Below are 12,949 nucleotides of genomic sequence, written 5' to 3' on the forward strand. Positions count from 1 at the left end.
GCTGGGTGATGTGGTCAGCAGATGTGAACTATCTGAATGCCCGCTAGCAGCCACTCTGAGAGAAGCCACCAATTATATACTTGAGACAAGAGGATTCAATCGCAAACTTCCACAGAGTCAGCCTGTCATGCATTACTTGTGTTTTCATTTCACTCTCATCTGCTGGGTGTAAATTCCTCAAGGTATAACAAAAACTGGGTTAAGGATGGGCTTAGAGAAGTTATCACCTACACAATATATGACTGTTGAAATGAATTCTCGATAGGTTCTCTTGTGCCAAATCAATTCCCCTTGTCAATAATGTTAACATCTTCTTATAAAACTGATATAAATACATATCAACACCCACAGCCAGTCTATAAATAAAAATTGTGGCACCTCACATTTAATCAATCTGCAAAAAAAATGGGAAGGGGGAGGGGTAACATGGCATTTAAGAAATTTAATTAATGTTTTTATTAGCACCCTATTTAAAAAATACTACAGTTGCAAATAAAAATAATAAAATTAAATACATAAAAAATTTAATTAAATAAATAATAAATATTAAATAAATAATAAAATTAAGAAATATAATAAAATTGTATGCAATTATTTTTCAGTCTGATTTTTTTTCAAGGAAACTGGACTGGTGTTTTAGTTTGGCAAGCTAATGGAAATCCCTGGGAAAACTCACGTGTACAAACAAGTTGATTTAGTGAGTGGCCTTTACATGCAGGTTTAGCTGTATGTTAACGTTTTCCTTGCCGACTGTCTGCCGGTTCATGTCTGAATCGCTCTGTGAATGCTTGTTAGATTAGCTGTATGTTAATACGTTTCCTTACCGACTGTCTGCCCGTTCATGTCTGAATCGCTCTGTGAAAGCTTGTTAGATTAGCTGTATGTTAATGTGTTTCCTTACCGACTGTCTGTCCCTTCATGTCTGAATCGCTCTGTGAACGCTTGTTAGATTAGCTGTATGTTAATGTGTTTTCCTTACCGACTGTCTGTCTGTTCATGTCTGAATCGCTCTGTGAACGCTTGTTAGATTAGCTGTTATGTTAATGCGTTTCCTTACCGACTGTCTGCCCGTTCATGTCTGAATCGCTCTGTGAACGCTTGTTAGATTAGCTGTATGTTAATGTGTTTTCCTTACCGACTGTCTGCCCATTCATGTCTGAATCGCTTTGATAACGCTTGTTAGATTAGCTGTATGTTAATATGTTTTCCTTACCGACTGTCTGCCCGTTCATATCTGAATCGCTCTGTGAACGCTTGTTAGATTCCACTGCTTTCTTGAACCGCGGAAGTGTACTTGTCCCATTGGTGTCTTCTGGAAAACAACATAAAAACATATCAAACTAAATAAACTCATTCCATATACGGGGCGAGACGTAGTCCAGTGGTAAAGTGTTCGCTTGATGCGCGGTCGGTCTAGGATTGATCCCTGACGGTGGGCCCACTGGGCTATTTCTCGTTCCAGCCAGTGCACCATGACTGGTATATCAAAGGTGGTAGTATGTGTTATATTGTCAGTGGGATGGTGCATACAAAAGATTCCTTGCTGCTAATCGAAAAAGAGTAGCCCATGAAGTGGCAACAGCGGGTTTCCTCTCTCAATATATGTGTGGTCAATAACCATATGTTTGACGTCATATAACCGTAAATAAAATGGGTTGAATGTGTCCAGTTACCTCTATTATCCAATAATCTACATTTATATTAATTAAGATTATATTTCTTTGAAAATCTAAACATGAAGGAGTTATAGTTTTTTTTACACCAGTATTATCGTTATAACTGATATGATACTAGATATTTGGTATATTACCTTTCTTGGCTAGAGCCACAGGATTTTCATACTGTGTCCGTCTGTTGACGTGACTGTAAAAATACATATATACATAAATTAATAATATAACACATTAAATGACTGTAATAAATTAATTTTAGTGATGAAACATTTTAAAAACATATTTCTATAATTGTTTGCAAATAATAACTAATAAATAAATAAATCTCCCTCCTTCTCACACACACTTACAGTACACACACCAATACACCCCCCCCCCCCCAACAAAGACATGTACAGTATACAAGGTATGTTATACAACAAATAATATTATTTCCTAATGTGCATATATTTATATATTTGAATGACATACTGTTCTTAAAAAGTAAATTATAAACTACCTGTAACTTCCTTAACTAGACTTCTTGAAGTGTGATTAATGAGGAAGTTGTCTTAACATGAGTATGAGTGTATGATACCGGGACGTGTATGTCATAAATCACAAGTGATTAGGCCTACAGATGCACATCACTGACAGAAGCATAGGTCACATTACACTCACAACTGTACTCTCAAAGACATCCACACAGGCAATTCAAGGAACACACTCGACATGGTCTTTATTGGCAGGTGGCCTTTATATTAAGACAATATTAAAAGAAGCTTGTATCAAGATGGTACACATCATTAATGTTATATATAGATAAGTAATTATTATAGCATAATGCTTTTTACAGCACGGTTGGCTATGTATATATATTCAACATAAATATTTATAGTCATAACTAGCTGAGAGCATGAAGGCATTTTCTTCCACTGCTCAAAATACGAAAAAGAACAATTATTGAAAACCAATCATATAAGTCGTGCCTGCAGATACCAATATTTATCTATGTTTATATCCCTTATCGCATGAAGTGTACTGGTTATGTACTTATTGACTGATTTTATAAAAAATCTCATTTATCCTCTCTAGTACTAGTAATAATTAAAAGAGAAGATAATGAAATGGGAATATAAATGAGGTTCACACGAAAACTACATGTGAATTAACCATATGTTTCATGTGTACTAATAATATACTGCATGTGTATAAATAAATATATTACACATGTATTAATATACTATACGTATTATTAAATTACTACATGTCTTTTAATAAATATATTATTACAGCTTCAATAATAGTTTTAAATCATCAAACCGTGTCTATATTCATGTGTAATAATAATAATAATGTGATGAGTGATACAGATATACTTACTCAATATAGTATGTTCCATAATGTGGGTCCTCCACTTTCTCCCAGCCAAATGGCAGTTCTACAATATAAAAATAATAAAGTTAAAGCTTGTTTTGTTTAACAACACAACTAGAGCACATTATTTATTAATCATCAGCTATTGGATGTCAAACATTTCATAATTCTGACATATAGTCTAACAGAGGAAATCAGCTACATTTTTCCACAAGTAGCAAGGGATCTTTTACATGCACCATCCCACAGACAGGATAGCACCTACCAGAGCCATGGTATACTGGCTGGAATGAGAAATAGTCCAATGGGCACACCGACAAGAATCGATAGCAGACAGACTGTACATCAAGCAATCGCTTTACCACTGGGCTACATTCCACCCCGCAGATTAATAAATTATTAACAATGATACTAAGTCACAAGGAGCTACATTAACAAGGATACTAAGTCACAAGGAGCTACATTAACAATGATACTAAGTCACAAGGAGCTATATTTCGATCAACTAAGTCAAATCAACCAATTAGCTCCATTTTCAATTTTAATGAATCATTCTAAATTATGCGTTAAAATTACCTTCAAGAAATTACGAAACATTTTCTATTTGGCTTTAATCCAATGGGACATTTGCAACAGCAATAGTGCTCATCAAAACCAACCCTCGCCCATTACCGACCCTGGTCGGGCTGCTTGTGCTCCCTTGAACATGCCAGCATGGGCGACCCCCTCTCCCACCCACCCCAAACCTTTTTCTGTCCTGGACGGAGGAGTCGGCAAAAGTCACACCGGTGTATGCTACTACAGCTTTTTCTGAATGTGCTCGTTAAAACCTATGACCTGACCTGACCTAACTAACTCACATTGGCATCAGAAGGGCTCCAGGCTCTGGGTACTGAAGATAATGCACTGGCATTAACAATCTAATTAATAAATAGCTAAAGAGAGAGGAAACCACCATGCTGTGGGTTACTCTTTTCAATTAGTAGCTAGAGATCTTTTATATTGCTTGGGTAGTGGAAACAAACTATATTTTATGTTACGCACAATAAAAAAAATAGTTTTGCTGAGCCGATTGTTTAAAACACAATTGTTGAGTATTAAACAGGCTATTAAACTCTACCATTTTACATCAACTTTATATCCCTTGTGAAATAATTATTATTCGCTATTTAAACTTGTGATAAATGAAAATTATTTCACTTGGGGCATAAACTTAATATGGAATGAAAGCTCTTTTAATACGCTATAATTATTAACCATAAAACACTGGCTGGAATATATGTAGGTAATGCCAGTACAGGTAACAATCGTACAGATAAACAACAACTAGAAGACGTGTGCAGGAAAAGGCCCAATCAGACTCCTAATGTCCACACTTTTCAGTACAATTTTACAAGCTAAACATCAATGTACACATTGATTTATTAATCATTGGCTATTGGATGTCAGACATAGTTTACATTTTTTCATTAGTAGATATGGATATTTTATATGCACCATCCCAGACAGGATAGCACATACCACGGCATTTGACATACCAGTTGTGGTACACTGGCTGGAACGAGATATAACCCAATGGACCCGTCGACAAGGATCGATCCTAGACTGACTGGACATCAGGCAAATACTTTACCACTGAGCTACGCCCACCTGTATGTATGCACAATGCCTGTACCTAGTCTATAGTGATTATAATAAATGATCATATGCATCATGGGTTCCAGCATGCTATCAGGGATACTCAACTCAATTGCCATGTTAATGTGTTAGTGTAAAAAGGAAATCTGTTGACAGTACATAATCTACTTGTACCAATTAGCAGCAAGAAGTCTTTTATTCTTGCCCACAGGACAGGGTTATACAGCTTTTGCACGGTGCTAGATAAATCTATCTGACCCTAGGGCTAGACGATTTCTACATACGCATGATGTCATAACTCATGTTTTTCGACGATTGACATCACAACTCATGGTTTTCAAAATTCTGTTTGCCATTTTATGTTGTATCATTGTTTTAAAAATACGTAAACAAATTAATAGTTTCAACTTTATATTTATTGTTAAGCTGTTGCATTTTTATGTCATTGCATGAGTTGGACTATATTTTTCAGTGTATGATTAAATGAGTTTCATTGTTTGTAGGTGAAATGTTTACGAATCGTTCAACAATAAACCGTACGTAGCTTACAAAATTAATGTTTTGTTACTGTAATTAAATGGGCAAGAAAAAGAACCAATCACCATTGTGAGATATAGATAACACAATTTTGTAAAAACATTTTGTCCCTCGGGTTGCAATTGCCTTATCTATACCTCACAACGGTGATTGATTCTATTAATACGTACTTTCACTCAAGTATCACGGGTACAAGACATGCTGATATCTACAGAACTTAGTGCTCCCAGATTGTCACCTATCTAGGTACAAACTGATCACAATCATGATAGTAAATATCAGTCTTTAATGTTTAAACTAAAGTACTAATCAAAATTATACCCAGGTGATTTTTCAATATTATATATTAGTTATGAAAATCCCTGGAATAAAAACCATAACAATGTGTCAGTATTATCATGACCTGTTATGGTATTCAAACAACCGGTAGAAAAAAATGACAATAAATGAAATGTTATAGATAGAAATATGAGATTTATTTACAATTTTACTGCAAAACATATGTAATATGAAACAGACTATAACAGTTTGATATTGAACATACCTGAGACCACCTCTCTGTTTAGCTTAGTACTTGTGATTTCACCTGTCAAGTGTAATCAACATAAACCTGGGTGTTATAGTCTGTTATAGTCTACATATGTTTTACAGTAAAATTGTAAATACATCTCATATTTCTATCTATAACATGTCATTTATTGTAATTTTTTCTACCAGTTGTTTGAATACCATAACAGGTCATGATAATACTGACACATTTTTATGGTTTTTATTCCAGGGATTTTCATAATTAATATATAAGATTGAAAAATCACCTGGGTATAATTTTGATTAGTACTTTAGTCTATAAACTAGTTTTCAATGTGGTTATAGCAAAGGCACACACCCCAATCCCCCCCCCCCCCCCCCCCCCCCCCCCCCGTTTAATGTGGTTACAACCTAAACTGATTTAAAGGGACAGACACTAAGTTTAGTTAATCTACAAACCTGTAACACATTTGGATAAAGTTACAATTGAGTGAAACAAGAGTCTGTGACTTTGAAATGGTGAAATACCCTCTAAAAATAGACTAAAACTTGACTCCATAACTGTTACTTCTCAGACGCACGTGCGTTTTTAAAATATGAGAAATGTATTTTGTGATATTAAAAATATCCAGATGGCCAAAAACGCTTTGAATGCATGAAAATTGGTAATCTAAACAATAAAATCAAAGTAAAGTATGATATGAGTTATCATAAATGGCTCTAATAGTAAAAAATATGCCTTAGTGTTTAAAAACTAGGGTATGTCCCTTTAATGTTATTACAGGAAAAAATATATTTTAATATTATCAAAGGGAAATCAGTGTTCAGTGTGGTTACATAAAACATCAATGTTTAACGTGGTTACACCACAACTCGATGTTTAACGTGGTTACACCACAACTCGATGTTTAACGTGGTTACACCACAACTCGATGTTTAACGTGGTTACACCACAACTCGATGTTTAACGTGGTTACACCACAACTCGATGTTTAACGTGGTTACACCACAACTCAATGTTTAATGTGGTTACAGTCAAAATCAGTGTTTGGTGTGGTTACACCACAACTCAATGTTTAATGTGGTTACAGTCAAAATCAGTGTTTGGTGTGGTTACACCACAACTCAATGTTTAATGTGGTTACAGCCAAAATCAGTGTTTGGTGTGGTTACACCACAACTCAATGTTTAATGTGGTTACAGCCAAAATCAGTGTTTGGTGTGGTTACACCACAAATCAATGTTTAATATGGTTACAGCCAAAATCAATGTTTAATGTGGTTACAGCCAAAATCAATGTTTAATGTGGTTACACCACAACTCAATGTTTAATGTGGTTACACCACAACTCAATGTTTAATGTGGTTACAGCCAAAATCAGTGTTTGGTGTGGTTACACCACAACTCAATGTTTAATATGGTTACAGCCAAAATCAGTGTTTAGTGTGGCTACAAAAAACTTAATGTTCAATGTGGTTACAGAAAACGTTCAGCATGGTTACCATTAAAAGTGGTGTTCATTGCAGTACAGCTCATAAACTATTGCAGCTCATGATAAATGTTCTTCTAACAAAACCATACTGCTGATGATAAAAGTGTTATTTCCACAAAACCCAATGATACTATGTAAACTAAATGGATAAGAAAGGTAAATATTTTCACAACTGACTGCCACCACTGACTCCTGAAACGAGACCAAGCCAACCGACTGGTCCCTGTGGAGTCCTGTGATGGCTATCATGCTGGTTGCAGTGGCTCCTTCTGATACCATCAGCATCTTTCTGATACAATCAGCATCAAGTGGCCTATCAGCAGCATCAGCAGCAGGTGGACACATACTCCATGGAGTCTGGCCAGCCAAGACAGAATCATCACATCCCTAAAGGTAGCACTAAACCAAATAACTTCCGGCTGGGTGTTTGATATTCAAAAAATAGACACACATCATAATACATAGATTTCTCGCTCTAGCCAGTGCACCATGACTGGTACATCAAAGGCAATGGTATGTTTTATCCTGTCTATGGGATGGTGTATATAAAAGATCCCTTGCTGCTTCTAATCAAAAAGAGTAGCCCATGAAGTGGTGACAGCGGGTTTCCTCCCTTAATATCTGTGTGGTCCTTAACCATATGTCCGATGACATATAACCGTAAATAAAATGTGTTGAGTGTGTTGTTAAATAAAACATTTCATTCTTTCTTCATAATACTAATTAATACACAGAGACACAAAAACCTACCATTTAATGTACAGTCAATATATTATTAAATTATTACTATTTTGAGATTTTGATACCAGATTCTTATTGACTTGTATACTGTGTAACAACAGGAACAGAAATAGCACTTTACTTAAATATTCAATTGATTTTAAATGAACCAATTAAATCTTCTTTTAAAACTGAACTAAAAGTGGTGTTAATTTCTTTCATGTATCAGTATATGGTTTGATAGCTGCCTCGAAATGTCAGAGTGACACAACCGGGTGATTACAGACTTCTAGTAAATGTGTTTGTGTATCCGGGGAAAGTGTTTGTATATCTCATTCTTCATGAGATCTATCGCCTAATTGTTTGTTAAGTAAATAAACAAACTGAATCATTATGTAAACACAAGTCTTCTGATGGGCACATTCACTCTAAAAACATGCTGCTATAATAATATTCCAAATATAAAATATGTAATGAAAATTATCAATAAATTATTTTTAATATGTCCAAAATATTTTGTTAAATTACACACAGGCAATAGAAAATGCATGACAAAACATGATTAATGTATACAAGAATCAAATTCAGGTGTGTGTGCAGGTGGGGGGTTTGGGGGGGGGGGAGGTAAAACAATCCTTCCTGATCAAGCAGATTATCTTTTTTTCTCAATATATTTTCGGGGGGGGGGGGGGGGGGGGGGAGAGAGCACGACTTGACCGTCCTATAAACTTTGGTTGCCACAATCTAGACCCTACCTGACAAAATTCCTGAAACGTCATGGTAAAATTACAAAGGCAAGGAGAAAGATGGATAGAAAGATGGACGGAGAGATGGGTGAACCTGATGTGGGTGGATGGATAGATAGATGGATAAGCAAATAGAGAGAGAGAGAGAGAGAGAGAGAGAGAGAGAGATTGTTGATAAGACCCAAATTTCATTACAGAAACAATATTATATATATACTTGAATGACAACAGCAGTCACATCAGGATCATGTAACCATGGATACAGAGTTACATGTGACTGCTATCACAGCCTCTGAGATTTGGAAAAGCACACCACTGACAGAAATAGCCCATGTTTGTAGATGCAGAATCCCCCCCCCCCCCCCCCCCCCCCCATAAAGCAAGCATGACATTGACAGGCTTGAACAGATCTGCATGTCAGACTAGAACAAATATTTACTCTTTCATCCATTCTGCCGCCAGGTCTTGCACTACTGACCAATTTAGAACAATATTAGCAGGAAGCCAACTGCCTGAGTGATAAAGAGAAACAAACTATTTCCACTTGCCAAGGTACACATGTTGAACGAGATGGCAACACTGGCTTAATGACAGATCAGTCCAGTTTAAACCAGGGCCATTAAGTGTCTAACAGACAGTTATACACATGTTGAACGAGATGGCAACACTGGCTTAACGACAGATCAGTCCAGTTTAAACCAGGGCCATTAAGTGTCTTACAGACAGTTATACACATGTTGAACGAGATGGCAACACTGGCTTAATGACAGATCAGTCCAGTTTAAACCAGGGCCATTAAGTGTCCAACAGACAGTTATGCACATGTTGAACGAGATGGCAACACTGGCTTAACGACAGATCAGTCCAGTTTAAACCAGGGCCATTAAGTGTCTTACAGACAGTTATGCACATGTTGGACGAGATGGCAACACTGGCTTAACGACAGATCAGTCACGTTTAAAACAGGGCCATTAAGTGTCTAACAGACAGTTATACACATGCTGGACGAGATGGCAACACTGGATTAATGACAGATCAGTCCAGTTTAAACCAGGGCCATTAAGTGTCTAACAGACAGTTATACACATGCTGGACGAGATGGCAACACTGGATTAATGACAGATCAGTCCAGTTTAAACCAGGGCCATTAAGTGTCTAACAGACAGTTATACACATGTTGAAGAGATGGCAACACTGGCTTAATGACAGATCAGTCCAGTTTAAACCAGGGCCATTAAGTGTCTAACAGACAGTTATACACATGTTGAATGAGATGGCAACACTGGCTTAATGACAGATCAGTCCAGTTTAAACCAGGACCATTAAGTGTCTAACAGACAGTTATTGCTGTACTTCATCTAGAGAGCAACAACAGAAACAAGTACCGGCACTACCAATGCCGTGGTTAAGCCATCGGACATAAGGCTGGTAGGTACTGGGTTCGTAGCTCGGTACCGGCTCCCAAACAGACCGAGTTTTAACGACTCAATGGATAGGTGTAAAATTAAGACCACTACACCGAGTTCTCTCATGAACCACTAACAACTAACCCACTGCTCTGGACAGACAGTCCAGATAGTTGAGGTGTGTGCCCAAGACAGCGTGCATGAACCTTAATTGCATGAAAATAAGATGAAATGAATGAATGAAGTAACAACAATAGGCTACTTGTACCAAATAGCAGCTCAGGATCTTTTATATGCAGTAACAGATCTTTTATATCCAGTAACAGATCTTTTATATCCAGTAAGAGTTGACTTTTGTTTTGTTTAATGACACCACTAGAGTACATTGATTTATTAATTATCGGCTATTGGATGTTAAACATTTGGTCATTCTGACATATAGTCATACAGGAAACCCACTACGTTTGTTCAATAGCAGCAAGTGATCTTTTACATGCACTTTACCACAGACAGGACAGCATATGTCATGGCCTTTGATATACCAGTGGTAGTGCACTGGCTGGAACAAGAAATAGTGAAATAAGCCCACCGACGGGTATCGATCCTAGACCGACCACACATCAGGTAAAGTTAAAGTTTTGGTTGTTTTAATGACAGCACCTCAGGTACGCACTTAACTACGGGCTATATCTTTTGGCACTTTCATGATAATGGGGTCCTGATACAATCTGTAGATCAATGGGGCCACTGACAGGGATTGAGCACATTTGTTAATTGACCATTCGCTATTGAATGTCAAACATTAGGAAAATCTGACACAATGTCTTCAGATAAATAAAGCCCACTTTATTTTTCTATTAGCAGCAAGAAATCTTTTATATGCACTTTTACACAGACAGGACAGCACATACCATGGGATTTGAAATACCGGTCATGGGACACTGGTTGGGATGGTGGGAAAAACAATGGCTCCTCCAAGGGGTTTCGATCATAGACCCATACACACCTCAGGCGGGCACTCTACCAACTGACCTAAATCCCATCTCTATGTTTGTCTGTCCGTCACTCTGTCCCTCCGTCCTGTCTCTCTCTGTCTGCCTGTCTGTCTGTCTGTCTCTCTCTTATATATATAAAATTTAATGAGTTGCACTGGTGGTAAGTTAAACATCTATTTCTTTCTACATTTTTTTAAAACTTTCTTTCTGACCAAAATAAAAGCCACTTCTCTCTATGGTGCCTTTTTCATAGATAAGTCAGAGAATAGAGAAAAATAAACATCAGATAATTAAGAGTCCATCTGCGGAGCATCAGAGTAGTTCCACACAATAAAACATCTGCTTTCCTCCTCAGCTTTGACATCAGTTTCATTTTATCGGCTGATAAACCCAACAGTAAAACCTTCACCAGAAATGGCATGGGGCCCAGCCTCACAAGGCAAGTAGCATGGACAACAGAAATAAACTTAGATAACGCAATTCAAAAATACGTTTTTCAATTTGGTTAAACTTCTGTACACAAAACTCCACCCCTTCCAGCAGCTACTATGAGTATACTGCCTAACAAAATAAACTTAGATAACGCAATTCAAAAATATATTTTTCAATTTGGTTAAACTTCTGTACACAAAACTTCCCCCCTTCCAGCAGCTACTATGAGTATACTGCCTAACAAAATAAACTTAGATAACGCAATTCAAAAATATGTTTTTCAATTTCGTTTAACTTCTGTACACAAAACTTCCCCCCTTCCAGCAGCTACTATGAGTATACTGCCTAACAAAAATAAACTTAGATAACGCAATTCAAAAATGTTTTTCAATTTCGTTAAACTTCTGTACACAAAACTACCCCCCTTCCAGCAGCTACTATGAGTATACTGCCTAACAAAAATAAACTTAGATAACGCAATTAAAAAATACGTTTTTCAATTTGGTTAAACTTCTGTACACAAAACTTCCCCTCTTCCAGCAGCTACTATGAGTATACTGCCTAACAAAACAAACGCAACATATGGTAAAATGCATAAACCTCAGAAGCAGGAATGGACGGAAGGTGTTCTTATACTGATGGTGACATGGCCCTTCCACACAAATATTGAAAAGAAATATATATAACAGAATGGTATAGTGTCATGGTTACATCATCAGACTTGAGACTAGTAGGTACTGGGTTCACCTCCCAGTATTGGCTTCAACCTACACCCAGTTTAACAACTCACTTGATAGGTGAAAGGCCACTGCACTAACTTCTCTTCTCTTCTCTCTCTCTCTCACTCACTCACTCATCACTAACAACTAACCACTAACCCACTGTCCTGGACAGACAGTCTAGAAAGCTGAGGTGTATGCCCAGGACAGCGTGCTTGAACCTCAATTGGATATAAGCATGAAAAAATAAGTATACACAGTAACTGAATGAATGGTGTCAGTGAGTAAAGTGTGCCCACTGTTTGAGATAATTAATCCAATGTTCACCTGATCAGGTTCACTGTTACAGCTCTCATCCAATCTGGTTATCATTAAGAGTCAAGTTGAGCAGGTAATAGAAAACACTTGAGCTGAAGCAAACTAAAATAGTCATTCCCTGAAGATGAGCTATTTCTGGTTACAAAGTATCACAGTGGAATGAAGGAAGGAAGAAGGAATTGTTTTATTTAACGATGCACTCAACACATTTTATTTACGGTTATATGGCGTCAGACATATTGTTAAGGACCACACAGATTGAGAGAGGAAACCCGCAGTTGCCACTTCATCAGCTACTCTTTTTGATTAGCAGCAAGGGATCTTTTATATGCACCATCCCATAGATAGGGTAGTACATACCACAGCCTTGTCACGGTGCACTGGCTGGA

General features: G+C 37.0%; 1 protein-coding gene across 3 annotated transcripts in view; it reads right to left on the minus strand.

Moving 5' to 3' along the window:
* Positions 1-12,949, minus strand: part of LOC121367437 (membrane-associated guanylate kinase, WW and PDZ domain-containing protein 1-like) — a 160,357-nt gene that overhangs the window by 59,895 nt on the left and 87,513 nt on the right. For all 3 annotated transcript variants that reach the window (XM_041491608.1, XM_041491609.1, XM_041491607.1), the window contains exons 6-8: positions 3,036-3,093; positions 1,811-1,863; positions 1,214-1,312 (exon numbers count right to left, since the gene is read on the minus strand). In XM_041491608.1, coding sequence (XP_041347542.1) covers positions 1,214-1,312; positions 1,811-1,863; positions 3,036-3,093 — 210 coding nt within the window. The remainder of the gene's footprint in view (positions 1-1,213; positions 1,313-1,810; positions 1,864-3,035; positions 3,094-12,949) is intronic.

This window comes from Gigantopelta aegis, chromosome 3 (genome assembly GCF_016097555.1).
Source record: "Gigantopelta aegis isolate Gae_Host chromosome 3, Gae_host_genome, whole genome shotgun sequence".
Taxonomy (NCBI): Eukaryota; Metazoa; Mollusca; class Gastropoda; order Neomphalida; family Peltospiridae; genus Gigantopelta; species Gigantopelta aegis.